General features: G+C 44.1%; 1 protein-coding gene across 1 annotated transcript in view; it reads left to right on the top strand.

The window, feature by feature from the left end:
* Positions 1–25472, top strand: part of ADISSP (adipose secreted signaling protein) — an 87908-nt gene that overhangs the window by 47041 nt on the left and 15395 nt on the right. The window contains exons 2-4 of the mRNA XM_067468424.1: positions 1685–1762; positions 13062–13204; positions 23179–23317. Of these exons, the coding sequence (XP_067324525.1) occupies positions 1744–1762; positions 13062–13204; positions 23179–23317 (301 nt within the window). The 5' untranslated portion in view covers positions 1685–1743. The remainder of the gene's footprint in view (positions 1–1684; positions 1763–13061; positions 13205–23178; positions 23318–25472) is intronic.

Raw genomic sequence — 25472 nt, 5'->3', positions numbered from 1 at the left:
TAAGGGCACAACTATATATTGTTTGATGAATGCACTTGGATTCAGTGCTGGGGAGTTCTGGGATTTGTAGTTTTACTAAGGGTGCAACTTTAACTCAGTTGTGGGGAAACCTGAGATTTGTAGTTTTACTAAGGGCACAACTATATGCCGTTTGATGAATGCACTTAGATTCAATGCCTGGGAGCTCTGGGATTTTTAGTTTTACTAAGGGTGCATCTATATACTATTCAATTGACACACTTGGACTCAGTGATGGGGATCCCTGGGATTTGCAGTTTTACTAAGGGCACAACTATATACTGTTCAGTGAATGCACTTAGACTCAATGCTGGAGAGTTCTGGGATTTGTAGTTTTACTAAAGGTACATCTATATACTGTTCAGCTTGAACTCAATAGTGGAGAACCCTGCAATTTGTAGTTTGACTAAGGGCACAACTATATACTGTTCAATGAATGCACTTAGACTCAATGCTGGGGAGTTCTGGTATTTGTAGTTTTACTAAAGGCACATCTATTTACAGTTCAACTTAAACTCAATGCTGGGGATCCCTGGGATTTGTAGTTTTACTAAGGGCACAACTATATATTGTTTGATGAATGCACTTGGATTCAGTGCTGAGGATCCCTGGGATTTGTAGTTTTACTAAGGGTGCAACTTTAACTCAGTTGTGGGGAAACCTGAGATTTGTAGTTTTACTAAGGGCACAACTATATGCCGTTTGATGAATGCACTTAGATTCAATGCCTGGGAGTTCTGGGATTTTTAGTTTTACTAAGGGTGCATCTATATACTATTCAATTGACGCACTTGGACTCAATGCTGGGGATCCCTGGGATTTGTAGTTTTACTAAGGGCACAACTATATACTGTTCGATGAATGCACTTAGACTCAATGCTGGGGAGTTCTGGGATTTGTAGTTTTACTAAGGGCACAACTATATACTGTTTGATGGACGCACTTGCACTTAGTGCTGAGGAACCCTGGGATTTGTAGTTTTACTAAGGGCACAACTATATACTGTTTGATGGACGCACTTGCACTTAGTGCTGAGGAACCCTGGGATTTGTAGTTTTACTAAGGGCACATCTATTTACTGTTCAAGTTGAACACAATGTGGGAACCCTGGGATTTGTAGTTTTATCTAAGGGTGCATCTATATACTGTTTGATGAATGCACATGGACTCAATAGTGGGGAACCCTGGGATTTGTAGTTTTACTAAGGGCACTTCTATATACTATTCGATGAATGCACTTAGACTCAATGCTGGGGAGCCCAGGATTTGTAGTTTTACTAAGGATGCACCTATATACTGTTCAACGAATGCCCTTCTATATTCCACTTGAACTGCCACGGCTCAGTGCAGTGTCATCATGGGATTTATAGTTTGTGGAAGAAACCTCCCTTCTGGATAGGTTCCTTGTATGGTTCCTTTAAAGTTCGGACTGAAACCCAGAGCGGACTGGGGGAAAAAAGAAATAAATCCCAACCTGCTGCTTGGGGTTGTGTCCGTTGTCCATTCTCGCTGGTTGCCTCTTGCATTGCAAAGTTTTGACTCAACGTTTGTTGTGGCTGCAGATGTGTCAGTCCTTAGGACCCAGAGGGAGGCCGCCGGCCTTTCCTTGAGGGCTGGAGACTTGACTCACCGCCTTTGCATTTATTTGCCTTTTTCCCATTTGCAGAGAACCATGGCTGCCTTCTGATCAGCGGGGAGGGAAGGACGGCACTCGGCTCGGACCCCATGGCTGCCGCAAACAAGGGTAAGTAAGTGGGGCCCCAGGGACCGTAGGGCCCCAAATCATCCTCCTCCTCCTCCTCCTCCTCCTCCCATCCCTTTTGGCAATGGTATTGATCAGGGGTTGGCTCACTCTCTGTACTGGGATCTGGGATCCGTATACGATGAAGTAAACATATGGTCTCTCCCCTTTTGCTTGATGTATATTATGCTGATTCTTTTATTTTGTTGTGAAATAGACATTTACTCTGCAAGCTTATATCCCCTTTTACTTAACTTTATGTATATGTATATATTTGTGTATGTGTGTGTGTGTGTGTGTATATATATATATATATACACACATACATACATACACACGCACACTCTGTGTGTGTATGTATATATAAATATATAAACATAAAGTTAAGTAAAAGGGGATATAAGCTTGCACACTATATATATATATATATATATATATATATATATATATAGTCCCCAGCAGCGCAGCAGGTTGAACCGCTGAACATGCTTATATATATATATATAAAAGGTCAGCGGTTCAAATCCGGGTAGCAGGGTGAACTCCCGCTGCTAACCCTAGCTTTTGCCAACCTAGCAGTTCGAAAACACGCAAATGTGAGTAGATCAATAGGTACAGCTTTGGCAGGAAGTTAACAGCGTTCTGTGCACTCATGTCAGTGGCCATATGACCTTGGAGATGTCTACGGACAACGCTGGCTCAAACCAAGGGAGCGGGGTGAGTTCCCGCTGCTAGCCCCAGCTTCTGCCAACCTAGCAGTATTCGAAAACACACAAATGTGAGTAGATCAATAGGTACAGCTTTGGCAGGAAGTTAACGGCGTTCCGTGCACTCATGTCAGTGGCCGCATGACCTTGGAGGTGTCTACGGACAACGCTGGCTCAAACCAAGGGAGCGGGGTGAGCTCCCGCTGCTAGCCCCAGCTTCTGCCAACCTAGCAGTATTCGAAAACACACAAATGTGAGTAGATCAATAGGTACAGCTTTGGCAGGAAGTTAACGGCATTCTGTGCACTCATGTCAGTGGCCATATGACCTTGGAGATGTCTATGGACAATGCCGGCTCTTCACCTTAGAAATGGAGATGAGCATCAGAGTCAGACACAACGAGACTTAATATCAAGGGGAAGCCTTTACCTTTACTTTTATATATAGTATGTATACATACAAACACCCTCTTCCCTCCCTCTCTCTGGTATATATATAAACACAGTACAGAATCCTAGAATCCTAGAATCAAAGAGTTGGAAGAGACCTCCTGGGTCATCCTCCAGTCCAACCCCATTCTGCCAAGAAGCAGGAATATTGCATTCAAAGCACCCCTGACAGATGGCCATCCAGCCTCTGCTTAAAAGCCTCCAAGGAAGGAACTTCCACTGGACTCCGAGGCAGAGAGTTCCACCTCTGAACATAGAATCCTAGAGTTGGAAGAGACCTCATGGGCCATCATCCAGTCCAACCCCATTCTGCCAAGAAGCAGGAATATTGCATTCAAAGCACCCCTGACAGATGGCCATCCAGCCTCTGATTCAAAGCCTCCAAGGAAGGAACTTCCACTGGACTCCGAGGCAGAGAGTTCCACCTCTGAACATAGAATCCTAGAGTTGGAAGAGACCTGGGGGGCCATCATCCAGTCCAACCCCATTCTGCCAAGAAGCAGGAATATTGCATTCAAAGCACCCCTGACAGATGGCCATCCAGCCTCTGCTTCAAAGCCTCCAAGGAAGGAACTTCCACTGGACTCCGAGGCAGAGAGTTCCACCTCTGAACATAGAATCCTGGAGTTGGAAGAGACCTGGGGGGCCTTCATCCAGTCCAACCCCATTCTGCCAAGAAGCAGGAATATTGCATTCAAATCACCCCTGACAGATGGCCATCCAGCCTCTATTTCAAAGCTTCCAAAGAAGGAGCCTCCACCACAGTATATCTATATCTATATTGTTTCATATGTTTAAATGTTTTAAGGCATTTGATCATTCTATTTAAATGTTTATTTTAGCTGTGCATTGCTTTTGAAGGCATTGAATAGTTGCCTCAGCGTAAACCGCCTTGAGCCCCCTCCGGGGTGGAGAAAGGCTGGCTAGAAATGCTGTAAATAAATAAAAATAAACAAATAGATAATAACTTTATTTCTCACCCTCTTCTCCTCACGGCTCAAGGCAGGTTACAACCTGGGAAATGTTTATGTATTTTATTTATTTATTTATTTATCGTGTCATCAGCAACCATACCATTGTATTACAATTCTAACAGAACAAAGCAAACAAACAGACAAAATACAACATTTGCAAGCTTGGTAGTTGATTAGATGTCCTTTGACCAGTCTCTGGCCCCTTGGAATGCCTCTGGGGTTGCCGCAAGAAGGTCCTCCCTTGTGCATCATGTGGAAGAAGGGCTCAGGGTGCATTGCAGCAAGTGGTCTCGGGTTGGCTCCTCTCCGCACTCGCATGTCGAGGATTCCACTTTGTAGCCCCATTTCTGAAGGTTGGCTCTGCATCTCGTGGTGCCAGAGCGCAGTCTGTTCAGCGCCTTCCAAGTCGCCCAGTCCTCTGTGTGCCCAGGGGGGAGTCTCTCAATTGGTATCAGCCATGGGTTTGAGCCTGCCACTTTTGGACTCTCGCTTGCTGAGGTCTTTGTAGATCTTAGAAAACTATGTCTAGATTTAAGTCGTTGGCGTGCTGGCTGATACCCAAACAGGGGATGAGCTGGAGATGTCTCTGCCTTGGTCCTTTCACTATTGGCTGCCACTTCCCGGCGGATGTCAGGTGGTGCAATACCGGCTAAGCAGTGTAATTTCTCCAGTGGTGTAGGGCGCAGACACCCGTGATGATGCGGCACGTCTCATGAAGAGCCACATCCACTGTTTTAGCGTGGTGAGATGTGTTCCACACTGGGCATGCATACTCAGCAGCAGAGTAGCCAAGCCTAGCGCAAGGGCAGATGTCTTCACTGTGTCTGGTTGTGATCCCCAGGTTGTGCCAGTCAGCTTTCGTATGATATTGTTTCTAGCACTCACTATTTTAGCGCACTGGACATGCATACTCAGCAGCAGAGTGGACATGCATACTCAGCAGCAGAGTAGCACAGGACATGCATACTCAGCAGCAGAGTAGCATAGCGCAAGGGCAGATGTCTTCACTGTGTCTGGTTGTGATCCCCAGGTTGTGCCAGTCAGCTTTCGTATGATATTGTTTCTAGCACCCACTATTTTAGCGTGGTGAGATGTGTTCCACACTGGACATGCATACTCAGCAGCAGAGTAGCACAGCGCAAGGGCAGATGTCTTCACTGTGTCTGGTTGTGATCCCCAGGTTGTGCCAGTCAGCTTTCGTATGATATTGTTTCTAGCGCCCACTTTTTGCTTGATGTAAAGGCAGTGCTTCTTGTAGGTCAGAGTGACTCCCAGGTATTTGGGTGCAATGCTGCAATGCTCCCGTGGGATTCCTTCCTTCCCAGGTAATAATCCTCAGAGCTCGGGATGCTTGTCTGTTCTTGAGGTGAAAGGCGCATGCCTGTGTTTTAGATGGGTTGGGGATCAGCTGGTTTTCCCTGTAATAGGCAGTAAAAGTACCTAGAGCTTCAGAGAGCTTCTTTTCAACCATCTCATGTTTATGTGACCCCAGGTATGTAAAACAGATAAAAATCCCAAGCACTTACTGATAGCAAATCGGCTTTTGCAAGGCTTGCTAAACAGGCTGGTTTGCCTTTGTTATGAAGGAAGTGGGAAGTCTGATTTGGCCACGGTGGTCCACGCTCTGGTTACATCCCGGATTGATTACTGCAACGCGCTTTACGTGGGGTTGCCCTTGAAGACTGCCCGGAAGCTCCAGATGGTCCAGCACTCGGCAGCCAGGTTGCTAACGGGAGCGGCACTCAGGGAGCACACCACTCCTCTGTTGAGCCAGCTCCACTGGCTGCCAATTCGCTACCGGGCACAATTCAAGGTGCTGGCTTTAGCCTATAAAGCCCTAAACGGTTCTGGCCCCGCTTACCTCTCCGAACGCATCTCCACCTATGAACCGACTAGAACATTAAGATCGTCTGGGGAGGCCCTGCTCTCGATCCCGCCTGCGTCACAGGCGCGCTTGGCGGGGACGAGAGACAGGGCCTTCTCAGTGGTGGCCCCTCGGCTATGGAATGCCTTGCCGGCAGACATCAGACAGGCACCTTCGTTGCTGACGTTTCGGAGAATGGTCAAGACCTGGCTGTACGAACAAGCGTTTGGCTAAGCAATGCAACTAATTAAGGAAGACGGTAAATGGAACATAGGAACGGCATAACGGCTATGAGAACGGATCCGATTTCAATTAAGACGCTATATATGTTGTTTGTTGATTTGTCCTGTCTGATCGTTAATTGTTGTGGATCAACGTCGCCGATCCTGTTGTTGTATTGTCTTGTTTTTAATTGCACTGTAAACCGCATTGAGTCGCCTGCCAAGGGCTGAAAAATGCGGTATAAAAATGAAGTAAATAAAATAAATAAATAAATAAATAAGTGCAAGAGATGCCTCTTCTGCAGAATCCGCTGCAAACGATGCGTAAATGATTGGCGTCAATGCCTACAACAGCCTCTAGGTGGCTCTTGGGTTCTCTTCCTACTCTAGGATTCAATAATAATAATAATAATAATAATAATAATAACAACAATAATAACTTTATTTGTACCCCGCCACCATCTCCCCAAAGGGGACTCGGAGCGGCTTATATGGGGCCACGCCCAAACAAAAATTACAATATAACAATACAAATTACAATCAAATAAACAACATAACAGTAAAATATAAAACATCAAAGCATATAAAACAATATACACAAAACATAGGAACTAAGCATAATGGCAGACAAACAAAGGGTGGGCCGCATGTACATAAAATGATTTAAAAATGATTTATAATAATAATAATAATATGATTTATTATAATAAATCATAAAATGATTTATTATATTTATTATTAAGTGGAGGCAGGATGGCCATCTGTCTGGGGAACTTTAATAGTGCTTTTCCTGCCTGTCAGAAAGGGGTCGGACTGGATGGCTTTTGGAGTCCCAACTCTAAGATTGGATTGTTGTTGTTGTTATTGTTGTTGTTGTTATTGCTATTATGAAGCAGAGGCCGGATGGCTATCTGTTGGGGGTGCTTTGATTGTGCCTTCCTACCTGGCAGAAGGAGGTTGGACTGGATGATCTTAGGTTCTCTTCCTACTGTAGGATTCTATTATTATTATTATTATTATTATTATTAAGCAGATGCAGCATGGCCATCTGTCTGGGGAACTTACATGGTGCTTTTTCTGCCTGGCAGAAAGAAGGGGGTCGGACTGGATGGGCTTTGGGGGTCCCTTTGAACTCTAAGATTGGATTGCTGCTGCTGCTGCCGTTGTTTCCAACTCTAAGATTGGATTGTTGTTGTTGTTGTTGTTGTTGTTGTTGTTGTTATTATTATTATGAAGCAGAGACTGGGTGGCTATCTGTTGGGGATGCTTTGATTGTGCCTTCCTACCTGGCAGAAGGAGGTTGGACTGGATGATCTTAGGTTCTCTTCCTACTCTAGGATTCTATTATTATTGTTATTGTTGTTGTTGTTATTATTATTATTATTACTACTACTAAGGGGGTTGGACTGGATGATCTTAGGTTCCCTTCCTCCTCTAGGATTCTATTATTATTATTATTACTACTACTACTACTACTACTACTACTAAGGGGGTTGGACTGGATGATCTTAGGTTCTCTTCCTCATCTAAGATTCTATTATTATTATTACTACTACTACTACTACTACTACTAAGGGGGTTGGACTGGATGATCTTAGGTTCCCTTCCTCCTCTAGGATTCTATTATTATTATTATTATTATTATTATTACTACTACTACTACTACTACTAAGGGGGTTGGACTGGATGATCTTAGGTTCCCTTCCTCCTCTAGGATTCTATTATTATTATTATTATTATTATTACTACTACTACTACTACTAAGGGGGTTGGACTGGATGATCTTAGGTTCTCTTCCTCATCTAAGATTCTATTATTATTATTATTATTATTATTATCATTATTATTATTACTAAGGGGGTTGGACTGGGTGATCTTAGGTTCTCTTCCTACTCTAGGATTCTATTATTATTATTATTATTATTATTATTATTATTATTATTAAGCAGAGGCATGATGGCCATCTGTCTGGGGAATTTTCATGGTTCTTTTCCTACCTGTCAGAAAGAAGGGGGTTGGACTGGATGGCCTTTGGGGGTCCCTTCGAACTCTAGGATTCTATTATTCTAATGGGAATCACCGTTCCCAGTCCTGGGGAATTCAAATTGTATGCTACACTATGGAGATCTTGTGCAATAGATAAATATGGATTCAGATTGTACGCTGCACCCTTCTATTTGGACATGAGTCTGATGTGCGGCCTGCCTATCCCTGGCCTTCCCATCTGGCAGCAGTTTGCAGGTTGCCTTTGCGGAAGGAGCCGGCTGTTTTGCAAGCACCTGTGCAACCCAAGGGCTTGGGAGTCGTAGTGCAGCCAAGGCCGGTGGTGCAGCTGGGTGGGTGGAGGGTGTTCCCTGGCCCCGGGCGCGGAAGGGGCTTCCCAGGCGGGCGACTCCCTTTCTTCCTTCCGCTCCTCGCCCGGACCCGCTTGGGGCCTCCGCCCTTCCGTGTCACACTTTTGGCCCATCAGGTGCCCAGTGACCCTTGGCAGGTGAGTCCTTGGCAGGCACTTCCTCTGCTGGCCCTCAGGGCAAGGCTGGCCGTGCCTTCTTGTTCAGAAGGAGCCCTCTGACTTTAAACACACCAACGAAGAGTGAAGAAACAAATCTTCTTTTACTGAAGCTTAGTAAATAGTCAAAAGGAACAAATGCTTGTAAGAAAATCAGAAGGTTCCACAAAGTAATTAGTCCATAAGCAGTAGTAACGCAAAGGAATGGTAGAAGGATTACGAGAACGGAATCTGATTTTTACTGAGGCGTTGATGACTATGTTGTGTTGTTGTGTCGTTTGTATTGTCCGTTGTGTATACTGTGTTTTTAACTAATTGTTATTGTAATAAATTGCATTGTAAACCGCATTGAGTCGCCGAATTAGGCTGAAAAATGCGGTATAAAAATTAAGCAAATAAATAAATAATAAATAAATAAAGCAATGTCCACATAAGAAATCAAAGCAATCCAAAACAGCATTAATCCAGACAGGAATCAAACAGAATGCAAAGAGTCCAAAAGGCTAAAGAACTCCACAGGAACAAGACCCCTTGAACAGGATTTCCATGGCACGTGAACTTGATTTCCAAACGATGCCTGATCTAACAGGTTTCCCCTTCAGGTGAACCTTATATCCCAAAACTCAGAAATTGGTTTCGCTTTCCCCCACATTTCCCCCTTATCAGACGAAGCCCTTTGGAACAATGTCAACATTGAGTTTGCTAGGTTCTTGTGGGTTTTTTCGGGCTATAGGGCCATGTTCTAGAGGCATTTCTCCTGACGTTTCACCTGCATCTATGGCAAGCATCCTCAGAGGTAGTGAGGTATTGAGTTTGCTGTTGATCCTGGCTAATTTCCACCCACCTGTTTTTCAGCTCCCGATCTGGCTGCTCATTAAAATTCCCAGGTGTCAGATTGTTTTCCAAACTCAAATCTTGAGAGCTCACAGAAAGAGGGAGTGAACCATCATCCTTAAGCCCAGCAGGGATATTCTCATGAGAAACTGCCCTTTGCACTGGGGCCTCTCTGTCCTTGTCTGCCTGAAAGTCATTGACCAAACCATCTCCATCTTGCAAACAATCTCCATCTTGCAAACCATCTCTATCTTGTACCTCATCATTTCCCTCATCATCATTTCCCTCATCATCATTTCCCTCATCATCATTTCCCACATCAGGATCCTGAAACACAAACACAGGCTGATTCCCAACATTTACTTTGGGTGAAGGTTTCCACATCGAATGTTTTTAGGATCGAACCAATTAGGAAACCATGGCATTCATCACCCAGGAACAAAAATCGTGTCACATCACAATGAGCCCGGGAGATGTGCTTCTCCGTGTTGGCAGGGTGGTCTTGCAAGGAGAGCGAGCATGCGTGCGCGGTCTCCCTTGTGTCGGAGCCGCACCTGGTGCCAGATAAGGAAGAAGCCGTTTGTGCAAGACGGGCCTTTGTGTTTGGGGGCGGCTTGGGACCAGAGATAAGAGGCTTTCATGCCTTCAGCTCCCATGTGGATGTAGGTAAAGGTGGGCTAGCGTCACCTTGGTACATAAAGATAAAATTCTTTTTTGTTTTCTGTTTTTGCTCTTTTGCATCTCTTTGTGCTTTTGATTTTGATGGTCTAGACTCTAGAGGCATTCTCTCCTGACGTTTCGCCTGCATCTGTGGCAAGCATCCTCAGAGGTAGTGAGGTCTGTTGGAAACTAGGAAAACGGGTTTATCTATGTGTGGAATGATGACCAGCGTGGGACAAAGGACTCTTGTCTGCTGGAGCTAGGCGGGAATGTTTCAACTGATCACCTTGATTAGCATTTGATAGCCTGGCAGTGCCTGGAGCTATCTTTTGTTGAGAGGTGATTAGGTGTCCTTGTTGTAGGTTTTTTCGGGCTATATGGCCATGGTCTAGAGGCATTTTCTCCTGATGTTTCGCCTGCATCTATGGCAAGTATCCTCAGAGGTTGTGAGGTCTGTTGGAACTAGGAAAAAGAGTTTATATATCTCTGGAATAATGACTAGGGTGGGACAAAGGACTCTTGTCTGCTGGAGCTAGGCGGGAATGTTTCAACTGACCACCTTGATTAGCATTTGATAGCCTGGCAGTGCCTGGAGCTATCTTTTGTTGAGAGGTGATTAGGTGTCCTTGTTGTAGGTTTTTTCGGGCTATATGGCCATGGTCTAGAGGCATTTTCTCCTGATGTTTCGCCTGCATCTATGGCAAGCATCCTCAGAGGTGGTGAGGTCTGTTGGAAACTAGGAAAATGGGTTTATCTATGTGTGGAATGATGACCAGGGTGGGACAAAGGACTCTTGTCTGCTGGAGCTAGGCGGGAATGTTTCAACTGACCACCTTGATTAGCATTTGATGGCCTGGCAGTGTATATATATATATATATATATATTAGGGCTATCCAACCACGGAAAAATTGTTTCTAAACTATTCGTTTTTAGGGGGTTTTTGCGTTTCGTTATTTAAAAGAATTCCGAAATTTTTCTTTTAAAAGTTCAATATTTACGAAATTTCGGAAATTACGAAACAATTTCGAAACAATAACGAATCGATTCGTTAATGGCGGCCGCGATCGCGCAATACACTAAAAAACTTCTGAAGCTTCCCTCTCCCTCTGTGGTTGACTGTTGGTGTGATAATTTATTCTTTTATCACTGATATAAAACAAACAACAACTATAAAACTTGCACCAGACATACGGAAATAATAACGAAATAATAACGAAACAATTACGAAACAATTACGAAATAAATTTTAAAAATTCGTTTAGATTTTTAGTTGCTCCTGAATGGTTCAATATCGGATCGTAAACCACTTTAAATACGAATTATTAACGAATTACGAAATTAACGAACGAAACCGCACAACCCATATATATATATATATATATATATATATATATATAAAAATGTAATGTTCGTTTGTGGGTTTAACATAAATCAAAAACCACTGGGCAAAATTGACACAAGACACCTATAAAGTCAACGAGTGACCATCACTCATAAAAACACTGAAAAACACAACAGAAGGGACTTAAATGGCCAAAAACCCAAAAATTACATTACAACACATGTGCAAGACCACACATATATACGCAAACACTTACTTACTTACTTACTTACTTACTTACTTAGGCGATCCCTCGTTGGACGAGTAAGATGGTCTTCCACTATGGATTTCCTTGTGGGTCTGTATGTGGCTGTGGAGCCCTATTCTTGCTCTGCATCTTCTTCTGCAGTGAGGAGGGCATTGGTTTCCAGGTGGAAGGCGTTCCCGGTCGGGGTTGGCTTGACGCGCCTTCCTCCTGGCACGTTTCTCTCTTTCACCCTCCACTCGTGCCTCCTCGAATTCTGCAGCACTGCTGGTCACAGCTGTCCTCCAGCTGGAGCGCTCAAGGGCCAGGGCTTCCCAGTTCTCAGTGTCTATGCCAGAGTTTTTAAGGTTGGCTTTGAGCCCATCTTTAAGTCTCTTTTCCTGCCCACCAACGTTCCATTTTCCGTTCTTAAGTTCGGAGTAGAGCAACTGCTTTGGGAGATGGTGGTCAGGCATCCGGATAACGTGGCCGGCCCAGCGGAGTTGATGTTGGAGGACCATCGCTTCAATGCTGGTGGTCTTTGCTTCTTCCAGCACGCTGACGTTTGTCCGCTTGTCTTCCCAGGAGATTTGCAGGATTTTCCGGAGGCAGCGCTGATGGAATCGTTCCAGGAGTTGCATGTGACGTCTGTAGACAGTCCACGTCTCACAGGCATATGCAGGGTTGGGAGGGGAATAGCTTTATAGACAAGCACCTTGGTCTCCCTACGGATGTCCCGGTCCTCAAACACTCTCTGCTTCATTCGGGAAAATGCTGCACTTGCAGAGCTCAGGCGGTGTTGTATTTCGGTGTCGATGTTGACTTTGGTGGAGAGGTGGCTGCCAAGGGAGTGGAAATGGTCCACATTTTCTAATGTGACACCATTAAGCTGATTCACTGGCATTGGAGAGGGAATGGCTGGTGACTACTGGAACAGCACTTTGGTTTTCTCAGTGTTCAGTGACAGACCGAGCTTCTCGTACGCAAACACACATGTATACGCATAGGTAAAGGTGTTCCCCTCACATTAATGTCTAGTTGTGACCAACTCTGGAGGTTGGTGCTCATTTCCATATGTGTATATACACATGTACACACATATACATACACAAGGCACATATACACAGACTAGGCCATAGCAACGTGTGGCAGGGGACGGCTAGTGTTATTAACAATAATATTTTGGTATTATCATTATTATTTGGATAAGGGATGCTCAAACCAGGAACATTTTTTTTCAAATTTTGTTGCTGATTGTTATGTTTTCCCCTTTATTTGTGTGTTATAATAATCACATAAGAAATTGTGTCTTTAAGGGTGTGCATCTCCACTGGCCAGCGGATGCAGTTTGGCACCACTTTAGCCACAGAAGGCTCAATCAATGCAATGGGATCCTCGGAGTTGCAATCTTCGGAGGCACCAGCCCTTGAGTGTGGTTAAAGTGGTGCAAAACCACATTGGGCCTGCAGTGCGGACGCTCCCAAAGCTGGTCCCTGATGTGTGTCCCCCTCTCCGCAGGCACGAAGCCCAAGGTCTCGGGGGTGCGCTTTGCCCCGACGCAGGTGGTGGAGGGCTCCTCCAGCCATGTCCACTTTGACGAGAAGCTGCACGACTCGGTGGTCATGGTCAGCCAGGAGAAGGACGGAACCTTCCTCGTCAAGGTAAGACGTGCACCTGAGTGTTCTAGCATGGCAAGCATCTGAGGGTTTTTTAGAGGCTCAGGGGGATGATGGCAAGCTGGAATGTGTCCAGAGGAGGGCGACTAAAATGATCAAGGGTCTGGAGAACAAGCCCTATGAGGAGCGGCTTAGGGAACTGAGCATGTTTAGCCTGAAGAAGAGAAGGCTGAGAGGAGACATGATAGCCATGTATAAATATGTGAGAGGAAGCCACAGGGAGGAGGAGGGTGCAGATCAAGGGTCTGGAGAACAAGCCCTATGAGGAGCGGCTTAAGGAGCTGGGCATGTTTAGCCTGAAGAAGACAAGGCTGAGATAAGATATGATGAGGGCCGGGTATAAATATGTGAGAGGAAGCCATAGGGAGGAGGAGGGAGCAAGCATGTTTTCTGCTTCCCTGGAGACTAGGACGCAATGGAACAATGGCTTCAAACTACAAGAGAGGAGATTCCACCTGAACATGAGGAAGAACTTCCTGACTGTGAGAGCCGTTCAGCAGTGGAACTCTCTGCCCCGGAGTGTGGTGGAGGCTCCTTCTTTGGAAGCTTTTAAGCAGAGGCTGGATGGCCATCTGTCAGGGGTGCTTTGAATGCGATATTCCTGCTTCTTGGCAGAATGGGGTTGGACTGGAGGATGGCCCAGGAGGTCTCTTCCAACTCTTTGATTCTAGGATTCTATGGGTTTCTAATTGAGGAGTCTGTGTCAGATCAGAGAGAATTGCAGGCAGATGAAGCCCAGGCAGAGAATGCTTTGAATTCTAGAGCTGGTTCCCAGGCAACAGGGGAAAGTGATGAGGAGTTTTCCCGAGAAATTAGATTAGACCTGAGAACAGAGGGAGTAAGACACAGGCAAGTTAAATATTCTCACAGAAGCCGTGGGTAGACCTTGAAGTTCAGGTGTATTCTACATGATGTCATGGGTGCCTGGACAGGCTTAAAATAGTTTGGCTGCAAGGCTCTCAGAGGAGATAATGTTGCTTTCAGGATGGTTTTCCTGTCTATGCTCTCAGGTTCACGACTCAAGTTTCCTGATCTGATTCCTGACTCTTTTGGAATTGCCTCTTTCCCCCTTTGTACTGGCTTTCCTTGATCCACATTTCTAGATAGTATTATTGGACTCTGGGTGTGGTGCTGGGGGAAAAGGTGTTTGAGAAAGAAGGAAGGAGAGAAGGAAAGAGAGAAGGAATGAAAAAAAGAATGAAAAAAGGGAAGGAAGGAAGTAGAGAAAGAAGGAGAGAAAGAGGGAGGGAAAGAAAAGGGGGAAGAAGGGAAGAGGAAGAGAAAGAAGGAAGGAAGGAAAAAAGGGAAGGAAGGAGAGAAGGAAAGGAAGAAAGGACGGAAGGAGAGAAAGAGGGAAAAAAAGGGGGAAGAAGGGAAGAGAAAGAAGGAAGGAGAGAAGGAAAGAAAAAGGGAGGAAGGAGAGAAGGAAAGGAAGGAAGGAAGGAAGGAGAGAAAGAAGGAGAGAAAGAGGGAGGGAAAGAAAAAAGGGGAGAAGGGAAGAGGAAGAGAAAGAAGGAAGGAGAAGGAAAGAAAAAAGGGGAGGAAGGAGAGAAGGAAAGGAAGGAAGGAAGGAGAGAAAGAGGGAGGGAAAGAAAAGGGAGAAGAAGGGAAGAGAAAGAGAAAGAAGGAAGGAGAGAAGGAAAGGAAGGAAGGAGAGAAAGAAGGAGAGAAAGAGGGAGAGAAAGAAAAGGGGGAAGAAGGGAAGAGTAAGAGGAAGAAGGAAAGAGAAGGAAAGAAAAAAGGGAAGGAAGGGAGGGAGGAGAGAAAGAGTGAGGGAAAGAAAAGGGGGAAGAAGGGAAGAGAAAGAGGAAGAAGGAAGGAGAGAAGGAAAGAAAAAAGAGAAGGAAGGAATGAGAGAAAGAAGAGAAAGAGGGAGGGAAAGAAAAGGGAAGGGAAGAGGAAGAGGAAGAAGGAAGGAAGGAGAGAAGAAAAGTAAAAAGGGAAGGAAGGAGAGAAGGAAAGGAAGGAAGGAGAGAAAGAGGGAGGGAAAGAAAAGGGGGAAGAAGGGAAGAGGAAGAGAAAGAAGGAAGGAGAGAAAGGAAGGAAGGAAGGAAGGAGAGAAAGAGAGAGGGAAAGAAAAGGGGGAAGAACGGAAGAGAAAGAGAAAGAAGGAAGGAGAGAAGGAAAGAAAAAATGAAAGGAAGGAGAGAAAGAAGGAGAGAAAGAGGGAGGGGAAAGGGAAGGGAAGAGAAAGAGAAAGAAGGAAGGAAACAAGGAAAGAAAAAAGGGAAGGAAGGAGAGAAGACAAGGAAGGAAGGAAAGAAAAAAGGGAAGGAAGGAAGAAAGGAATGAGAGAAAGAAGGAGTGAAAGGGGGAGGGAAAGAAAAGGGAGGAAGGAAGGGAAGAGGAAGAGAAAGAAGGAAGGAGAGAAGGAAAGAAAAAAGGGAAGGAAGGAGAGAAGGAAAGGAAGGGAAGAGAAAGAGAAAGAAGGAAGGAGAGAAAGAGGGAGGGAAAGAAAAGGGGGGAAGAAGGGAAGAGGAAGAGAAAGAAGGAAGGAGAGAAGGAAAGAAAAAAGGGGAGGAAGGAGAGAAGGGAAGGGAGGAAGGAAGGAAGGAAGGAAGGAAGGAAGGAAGGAAGGAGAGAAAGACGGAGGGAAAGAAAAGGGAGGAGAAGGGAAGAGGAAGAGAAAGAAGGAGAGAAGGAAAGAAAAAAGGGAAGGAAGGAGAGAAGGGAAGGAAGGGAAGAGGAAGAAAAAGAAGGAAGAAGAGAAGGAAAGAAAGAAGGGAAGGAAGGAAAGAGAGAAAGAAAGGAGGAGAGAAAGAAAGGAGGAGAGAAAGAGGGAGGGAAGGTTGGCCACAGCAATGCGTGGCAGGTACAGCTAATAATAATAATAATAATAATAATAATAATAATAATAATAATAATAATACAACAACAACGACAACACCAAAACCATTTTAATTGCTGTGGCTCTATGCAACAGAGTCCTGGGAGTTGGAGTTTGCAAGGTGCCAGCCCTCTTCAGATGTTTTGCAAAAGCGACATCTCCATTGCATGTTGTGGTGGTGCTGAACTGAATTAACTCTGCAGTGTGGATGCAGCTCTAGAGACAACGTTTTGAGGAAATGCAGAGATCTGCAAGAGAGGAGAGGCCGGAGATGAAGAAGGAAGAGTCGTAGGAATCAGGTCAATCCCTTGTGACGACCACGACGTGCGGAACGTCTGGCAGGTGAAGGAAGGCTGCCTTGGGAGATTAGGCTGAATTAAGGGCTCAGCAGAGCAGTAAACACACACACCCACACACACACACACGTGGATGGAGTACGGCACACCCATTGAAGGCATGCTATGGATGGACTCCTTGGAGGAGTTTGCTCAAGCCCTCCACCAATGCAAAGGGAACTCCAGCGGCCATCCAGCCCAACCCTCTGCTGCCAGGCAGGAAGACACAATCCAAGCCCTCCTGACAGATGGCCTTCCAGCCAAAACCTCCACCAGAGAAGGAGACTCTACTGGACTCAGAAGCAGATTCAATCAGCGGTTATGAGTGAATGAATAATAATTGGAAGGGATCCCAAGGGCCACCTGGTCTGACCACCACCCCAAGCCGTCCTAACAGATGGCCGTCCAGCCTCTGCTTAAGAAGACCTGTTGAAATTAATGGGGTCTTCCTGTTGACCCCCCCCCCCCCCGTTTGATATCATGCAAAATATAGGCAGTCCCCAAGTTACAAACACCATTGGTTCTGTAAGTTTGTTCTTAAGTTGAATTTGTATGTAAGTCAGAACAGGGACCTGCCTTAAGTGTATATATACCTGTTAGCTTTGGATGGCATAGGGAACAGGGAACACCCCTGTGGCAGATAGATAGATAGATGGATCGATAGATCGATAGAGTATAGTATCATAGATTTGGAAGGGACCCCCAAAGGCCATCCAGTCCAGCCCTGTTCTTAACTAGGAGTTGTTTCTCAGTCAGATGTTTGTAACTTGGGGATGGCTTGTGTATGTATGCGTGTGTGTGTGTATAATAATATAATAATACTAATATATAGTTATATTGTATATTATTAGTGTTATTATAATATAGATATATAGATACAGATAGACATGAGATACATATAGTATCATAGATTTGGAAGGGACCCCCAAAGGCCATCCAGTCCAGCCCCCATTCTTAACTGCGAGTCATGTGCAAGTCATAACTCAGGGACGGTCTGTATTTGGAATGGCTAGGCCTTGTGTGCCGTCCATTGCTGGGTTTTAGTCTGGACTTTCAAGCCACTTTCCAAGGGCCCAGACCTGGTTTTATTCCTGTCTTATTTGCATTGATTGGGGTCAGGTCTACACTTTGGAACTAGTCCAGTTTGATTCCACTTTAATTGCCATGGTTCAATATTATGGAATCTTCTGAGTTGTAGTTTGGTGAGCCATTGGCCTCCTTTCGCAGAGGAGGACAATATCGCACCTCAGAGTAGCTTCACCTTGCTGAAAACACCAAACGGCACGCAGCCTGTAGTCTTTACACATGTAAACACACAAATACACATATATATACAAACACATATATACACAAACACACACATATATACACACACATATATACACACACATATATACACACACATTTCTCTCTCTCTCTATATATATAAGCAAACACACATATACACAATATATACACACATATACACAATATGCACGTACACATATAAACACACAAACACACACATATATACACACACATATATACACACACATATATACACACACATATATACACACACATTTTTCTCTCTCTATATATATAAGCAAACACACATATACACAATATATACACACATATACACAATATGCACGTACACATATAAACACACAAACACACACATATATACACACACATATATACACACACATATATACACACACATATATACACACACATTTCTCTCTCTATATATATATATATAAGCAAACACACATATACACAATATATACACACATATACACAATATGCACGTACACATATAACACACAAACACACACATATATACACACACATTTCTCTATATATATATATAAGCACACACACATATACACAATATATACACACATATACACAATATGCACGTACACATATAAACACACACATATATACACACACAAAACATATATACACAGACTGGGCCACAGCAACGCGGGGCAGGGGACGGCTAGTGCACAATCAATATTGCTTAGGGCTCATATCGTCAGGATTGCGCAGCCTTGTTTTGCCCAATGGCTCCCCAGAAGCCAGCCTTGTTTCCTCAAATGCTGAGCAGATGGGTCGGAGGAGAGGGCTCTCTAGAAATGGGCTTGGATCTCCTTGTTGGAGTACAATACTTTTTTGCCCCCTCTTCTTCTTCTTCTTCTTCTGTTGATGCTCACGCAAAGAAGCCTAATGACTTTTTGGATGCAAAAACCAATTATCCGCCCCGCATTCCAGGAACAGCCTGATTAGGGCAACCTCGTTTGCTTCAATGCAGAATCAACAGAATGGGGGAGGAAGGCGGGAACCTTCCTTTCCTCCCTCGTTCTACATCCATCTGGCCTCACTTTTCCCTGTTTCGGTGGTTATTATTATTATTATTATTATTATTATTATTATTATTATTAGCTGTACCCGCCACGCGTAGCTGTGGCCAACCTTCCCTCCCTCTTTCTCTCCTTTCTCTCTTTCCTTTCCTCCTTCCCTCTTTTTCTTTCTCTTCTCCTTTCTTCCTTCTCTACCTGTTTCTTTTCTTGCTTCCTTTGCTCTTTGGTTCCTTCCTTGTCTCCTTCCTTCCTTCCTTCCTTCCTTCCTTCTTTCCTTCCTTCCTTCCCTCTTTCTCTCTTTCGTTCCTTCTCTCTTTCCTTCCCTCTTTCACTTTTTTATTTCATTCTCTCCCTCCTTCTCTCCTTCCTTCCTTCTCTACCCTTCTTTCTTTCCTTCTTTCACTCCTTCTCACCTTTCCCTTCTTCTTTCCCTCTTTCTTTCCCTCCTTCTCTCCTTCCTTCCTTCCCTCCCTCCCTCCCTCCCTCCCTCTTTCTCTGTTTCGTTCCTTCTCTCCTTCCTTCCCTCTTTCATTTTTTATTTTATTCTCTCCCTCCTTCTCTCCTTCCTTCCTTCTCTACCCTCCTTTCTTTCCTTCTTTCACTCCTTCTTTCCCTTCTTCTTTCCCTCTTTCTCTCCCTCCTTCTCTCCTTCCTTCCTTCCCTCCCTCCCTCTTTCTCTGTTTCATTCCTTCTCTCCTTCCTTCCTTCCTTCCCTCTTTCACTTTTTTATTTCATTCTCTCCCTCCTTCTCTCCTTCCTTCCTTCTCTACCCTTCTTTCTTTCCTTCTTTCACTCCTTCCCTCCTTCTTTCCCTTCTTCTTTCCCTCTTTCTCTCCCTCCTTCTCTCCTTCTCTCCTTCCTTCCTTCCTTCCTTCCCTCCCTCCCTCCCTCCCTCCCTCCCTCCCTCCCTCCCTCCCTCCCTCCCTCCCTCTTTCTCTGTTTCGTTCCTTCTCTCCTTCCTTCCCTCTTTCATTTTTTATTTCATTCTCTCCCTCCTTCTCTCCTACGTTCCTTCTCTACCCTTCTTTCTTTCCTTCTTTCACTCCTTCCCTTCTTCTTTCCCTCTTTCTCTACCGCCTTCTCTCCCTCCTTCTCTCCTTCCTTCCCTCCCTCCCTCCCTCCCTCTTTCTCTGTTTCGTTCCTTCTCTCCTTCCTTCCCTCTTTCATTTTTTATTTCATTCTCTCCCTCCTCCTCTCCTTCGTTCCTTCTCTACCCTTCTTTCTTTCCTTCTTTCACTCCTTCCCTTCTTCTTTCCCTCTTTCTCTCCCGCCTTCTCTCCCTCCTTCTCTCCTTCCTTCCTTCCCTCCCTCCCTCTTTCTCTGTTTCGTTCCTTCTCTCCTTCCTTCCTTCCTTCCTTCCTTCCTTCCTTCCTTCCCTCTTTCACTTTTTTATTTCATTCTCTCCCTCCTTCTCTCCTTCCTTCCTTCTCTACCCTTCTTTCTTTCCTTCTTTCACTCCTTCTTTCCCTTCTTCTTTCCCTCTTTCTCTCCTTCCTTCTCTCCTTCCTTCCTTCCCTCCCTCCCTCTTTCTCTGTTTCGTTCCTTCTCTCCTTCCTTCCTTCCTTCCTTCCTTCCTTCCTTCCCTCTTTCACTTTTTTATTTCATTCTCTCCCTCCTTCTCTCCTTCCTTCCTTCTCTACCCTTCTTTTTTTCCTTCTTTCACTCCTTCCCTCCTTCTTTCCCTTCTTCTTTCCCCCTTTCACTCCTTCCCTTCTTCTTTCCCTCTTTCTCTCCCTCCTTCTCTCCTTCCTTCCTTCCCTCCCTCCCTCTTTCTCTGTTTCGTTCCTTCTCTCCTTCCTTCCTTCCCTCTTTCACTTTTTTATTTCATTCTCTCCCTCCTTCTCTCCTTCCTTCCTTCTCTACCCTTCTTTCTTTCCTTCACTCCTTCCCTTCTTCTTTCCCTCTTTCTCTCCCTCCTTCTCTCCCTCCCTCCCTCTTTCTCTGTTTCGTTCTTTCTCTCCTTCCTTCCTTCCCTCTTTCACTTTTTTATTTCATTCTCTCCCTCCTTCTCTCCTTCCTTCCTTCTCTACCCTTCTTTCCTTCTTTCACTCCTTCTCTCCTTCTTTCCCTTCTTCTTTCCCTCTTTCTCTCCCTCCTTCTCTCCTTCCTTCCTTCCTTCCTTCCCTCCCTCCCTCCCTCCCTCCCTCTTTCTCTGTTTCGTTCCTTCTCTCCTTCCTTCCCTCTTTCACTTTTTTATTTCATTCTCTTCCTCCTTCTCTCCTTCCTTCCTTCTCTACCCTTCTTTCTTTCCTTCACTCCTTCCCTTCTTCTTTCCCTCTTTCTCTCCCTCCTTCTCTCCCTCCCTCCCTCTTTCTCTGTTTCGTTCCTTCTCTCCTTCCTTCCTTCCCTCTTTCACTTTTTTATTTCATTCTCTCCCTCCTTCTCTCCTTCCTTCCTTCTCTACCCTTCTTTCCTTCTTTCACTCCTTCTCTCCTTCTTTCCCTTCTTCTTTCCCTCTTTCTCTCCCTCCTTCTCTCCTTCCTTCCTTCCTTCCTTCCCTCCCTCCCTCCCTCCCTCTTTCTCTGTTTCGTTCCTTCTCTCCTTCCTTCCCTCTTTCACTTTTTTATTTCATTCTCTTCCTCCTTCTCTCCTTCCTTCTCTACCCTTCTTTCTTTCCTTCTTTCACTCCTTCCCTCCTTTCCCTTCTTCTTTCCCTCTTTCTCTCCCTCCTTCTCTCCTTCTCTCCTTCCTTCCTTCCCTCCCTCCCTCCCTCCCTCCCTCCCTCTTTCTCTGTTTCGTTCCTTCTCTCCTTCCTTCCCTCTTTCATTTTTTATTTTATTCTCTCCCTCCTTCTCTCCTTCCTTCCTTCTCTACCCTTCTTTCTTTCCTTCTTTCACTCCTTCCCTCCTTCTTTCCCTTCTTCTTTCCCTCTTTCTCTCCCTCCTTCTCTCCTTTCTCCCTTCTCTCCCTTTCTTTCCTTCTCTCCTTCCCTCTTTCTCTCCCTCCTTCTCTCCTTCCTTCCATGCTTCCTTCCATGCTTCCTTCCTTCCTTCCTTCCTTCCTTCCTTCCTTCCTTCCTTCCTTCCTTCCTCCGTTTTGTGTGTGTATATGCATATATTTGGTTTTCTGCGTGCGTTGTAATGTATTTTTGGGTTTTTGTTTTTGTTTTTTAAGTACCTTCTGTTGTGTTTTCCAGTGTTTTGATGAGTGATTGTCACTCTTTGGCCTGAGAGGTGTCTTGTGCCCAAATTTGGTGTCAATTCGTCCAATGGTTTTTCAGTTCTGTTAATCCCACAAACGAACGTTACATTTTTATTTATATAGATTATTAGATACATAACAAGATGAATCCACAGCAAACAAAGTCACTTTGGTGGCTGTTTATTGGATCACATGTTGGACACTTTCCAAGTGTCTAAGACTATGTGTTGTATTGGTGAATAATGCGTGCAGATCCCAGGAAAGTGGCCTTTTGCAGGTGACAGGTGGTGATTTTGTCAGCGTCAATTGTTTTTAAGTGCAGGCCAAGGTCTTGAGGCACTGCACCCAGTGTGCTGATCAACACTGGGACTCCCTCTCCTGCCAGAGTCTTTGCAGTTCGATCTTTAAATCCTTATATTGTGGTGGAGGCTCCTTCTTTGGAGGCTTTTGAACAGAGGCTGGATGGCCATCTGTCAGGGGTGCTTTGAATGCAATTTTCCTGCTTCTTGGCAGAATGGGGTTAGACTGGTGTTGCACTCCAGGACAGGAAAAGCCCTCTGACTTTAAACATGACCCTGTTGGATAGGGAAAACAATCCTTTTATTGAAGATAATTAAAAAACAGGAAAGTAAAAAGCACTCTAAAGAAATAGGTAAATCCAATTAGGTAGGAAGATAAGCAGGAACAAAGTAATCCAGGGTAGTAGTCCAGCAAAGTTCATCAAAACAAAGTCAAAAATTCCCAAATAAAATGCAAGAAATCAGGAAACATTTATTTATTTATTTATTTACATTATTTCTATCTCGCCCACATCAGCCCGAAGGTGACTCAGGGCGGCATGAACCCAAGGCATGAATATAGAAGCATAAAATCCAAGAAGCAAAACCATGAAACAAAGGCACTTAAAAACATGAATTTTTCAAACAAAGCTTCCATGAAACAAGGATGAGATCTTGACTTGATGCCAAACAATGCTTCATCTGACTACATATCCTGTGCTTGGGACTTTTATCTCCTTGTTAGCTATGCCTCTAACGCTCAGAAATTGGTTTTGCTTTAGCTGAGAATCTCTTATCTTTTTCTCTCAGAGCCTGGCAGAACGCCAAAGCCACTGTTCGACTCTCCTGTTTTGACTGACCTCCTCCTGTCTATCTATTTGCTCATTAATTTCTGTAGCTGGGTCAGGTGCTGAGCTGTTTGTACATTGCACATGGAGCCACACCGACCTGTTTCGGGATCTCCTTGCCTGTGTTGCTGCTCCGCCTCAGCCTCTGCTTCCTTCCTTCTTCTCTTCCTTCCTCCTTGCAGGTGGGCTTCCTGAAGATCCTGCACAAGTACGAGATCACCTTTGTGCTGCCCTTTGTGCCGCTGCTGGGCCGGGACGTCTGCGCCGCCCCCCTCGCCAGCCTCCACCTCCGGGTCCTCAGCATCGCCCCCCACCCTGAAGGTCAGTCCCTCTCACACCCAGGTCACCGGTCTGGAACATCTCCACTGACGGGCAGTCATGTCGAGATATATGTGCAGTCCTGGACTGGATGGCCTTTGGGGGTCCCTTCCAAATTTATGAAACTACTAGCTGTCCCCTGCCATGTGTTGCTGTGGCCCAGTCTGTGTATATGTTTTGTGTGCTTGTGTTATGTGTATATGTGTGTGCTTATTGCTTTGTTGTTTTTACTGATGTGTTGTTGTGCTTGGCCTCATGTAAGCCGCCCCGAGTCCCCTTGGGGAGGTGGTGGCGGGGTATAAATGAAGATTATTATTATTATTACTATTTATGTTATATATTTGGTTTATTGTAATTGTTGGGCTTGGCCTCATGTAAGCCGCCCTGAGTCCCCTTGGGGAGATGGTGGCAGGGTATAAATAAAGTATTATTATTATTATTATTATTATTATTATTATCATTATTATTTATGTTGTATATTTGTTTTATTGTAATTGTTGGGCTTAGCCTCATGTAAGCTGCCCCGAGTCCCCTTGAGAAGATGGTGGCGGGGTATAAATAATGATGATGATGATTATTATTATTATTATTGTTATTGTTATATGCTGTTGGGCTTGGCCTCATGTAAGCTGCCCCAAGTCCCCATTGGGGAGATGGTGGGGGGTATAAATAAAGATTATTATTATTATTATTATTATTATTATTATTATTATTATTTGCTGTTGGGCTTGGCCTCATGTAAGCCGCCCCGAGTCCCCTTTTGGAGATGGTGGCGGGGTATAAATAAAGTATTATTATTATTATTATTATTATTATTATTATTATGTTGTATATTTGGTTTATTGTAATTGTTGGGCTTGGCCTCATGTAAGCCGCCCCGAGTCCCCTTTTGGAGATGGTGGCGGGGTATAAATAAAGTATTATTATTATTATTATTATTATTATTATTATTATGTTGTATATTTGGTTTATTGTAATTGTTGGGCTTGGCCTCATGTAAGCCGCCCCGAGTCCCCTTTTGGAGATGGTGGCGGGGTATAAATAAAGTATTATTATTATTATTATTATTATTATGTTGTATATTTGGTTTATTGTAATTGTTGGGCTTAGCCTCATGTAAGCTGCCCCGAGTCCCCTTGGGGAGATGGTGGCGGGGTATAAATAAGGATTATTATTATTATTATTATTATTATTAATGTTGTATATTTGGTTTATTGTAATTGTTGGGCTTGGCCTCATGTAAGCCGCCCTGAGTCCCTTTGGGGAGATGGTGGCAGGGTATAAATGAAGATTATTATTATTATTATTATTATTATTATTATTATTATTTATGTTGTATATTTGGTTTATTGTAATTGTTGGGCTTGGCCTCATGTAAGCCGCCCCGAGTCCCTTTGGGGAGATGGTGGCAGGGTATAAATGAAGATTATTATTATTATTATTATTATTATTATTATTATTATTTATGTTGTATATTTGGTTTATTGTAATTGTTGGGCTTGGCCTCATGTAAGCCGCCCCGAGTCCCTTTGGGGAGATGGTGGCAGGGTATAAATGAAGATTATTATTATTATTATTATTATTATTATTATTATTATTTATGTTGTATATTTGGTTTATTGTAATTGTTGGGCTTGGCCTCATGTAAGCCGCCCCGAGTCCCTTTGGGGAGATGGTGGCAGGGTATAAATGAAGATTATTATTATTATTATTATTATTATTATTATTATTTATGTTGTATATTTGGTTTATTGTAATTGTTGGGCTTGGCCTCATGTAAGCCGCCCCGAGTCCCTTTGGGGAGATGGTGGCAGGGTATAAATGAAGATTATTATTATTATTATTATTATTATTATTATTATTTATGTTGTATATTTGGTTTATTGTAATTGTTGGGCTTGGCCTCATGTAAGCCGCCCCGAGTCCCTTTGGGGAGATGGTGGCAGGGTATAAATGAAGATTATTATTATTATTATTATTATTATTATTATTATTATTAATGTTGTATATTTGGTTTCTTGTAATTGTTGGGCTTGGCCTCATGTAAGCCGCCCCGAGTCCCCTTTTGGAGATGGTGGCGGGGTATAAATAAAGTATTATTATTATTATTATTATTATTATTATATGTGTTTTTTTTAATAATAGTTTTTATTAAGGT

Source organism: Anolis sagrei, chromosome 5, assembly GCF_037176765.1.
Source record: "Anolis sagrei isolate rAnoSag1 chromosome 5, rAnoSag1.mat, whole genome shotgun sequence".
NCBI classification, from domain to species: Eukaryota; Metazoa; Chordata; class Lepidosauria; order Squamata; family Dactyloidae; genus Anolis; species Anolis sagrei.
The sequence above is the reverse complement of the archived record's forward strand: the minus strand, read 5'-3'. Positions and strand labels throughout refer to the sequence as shown.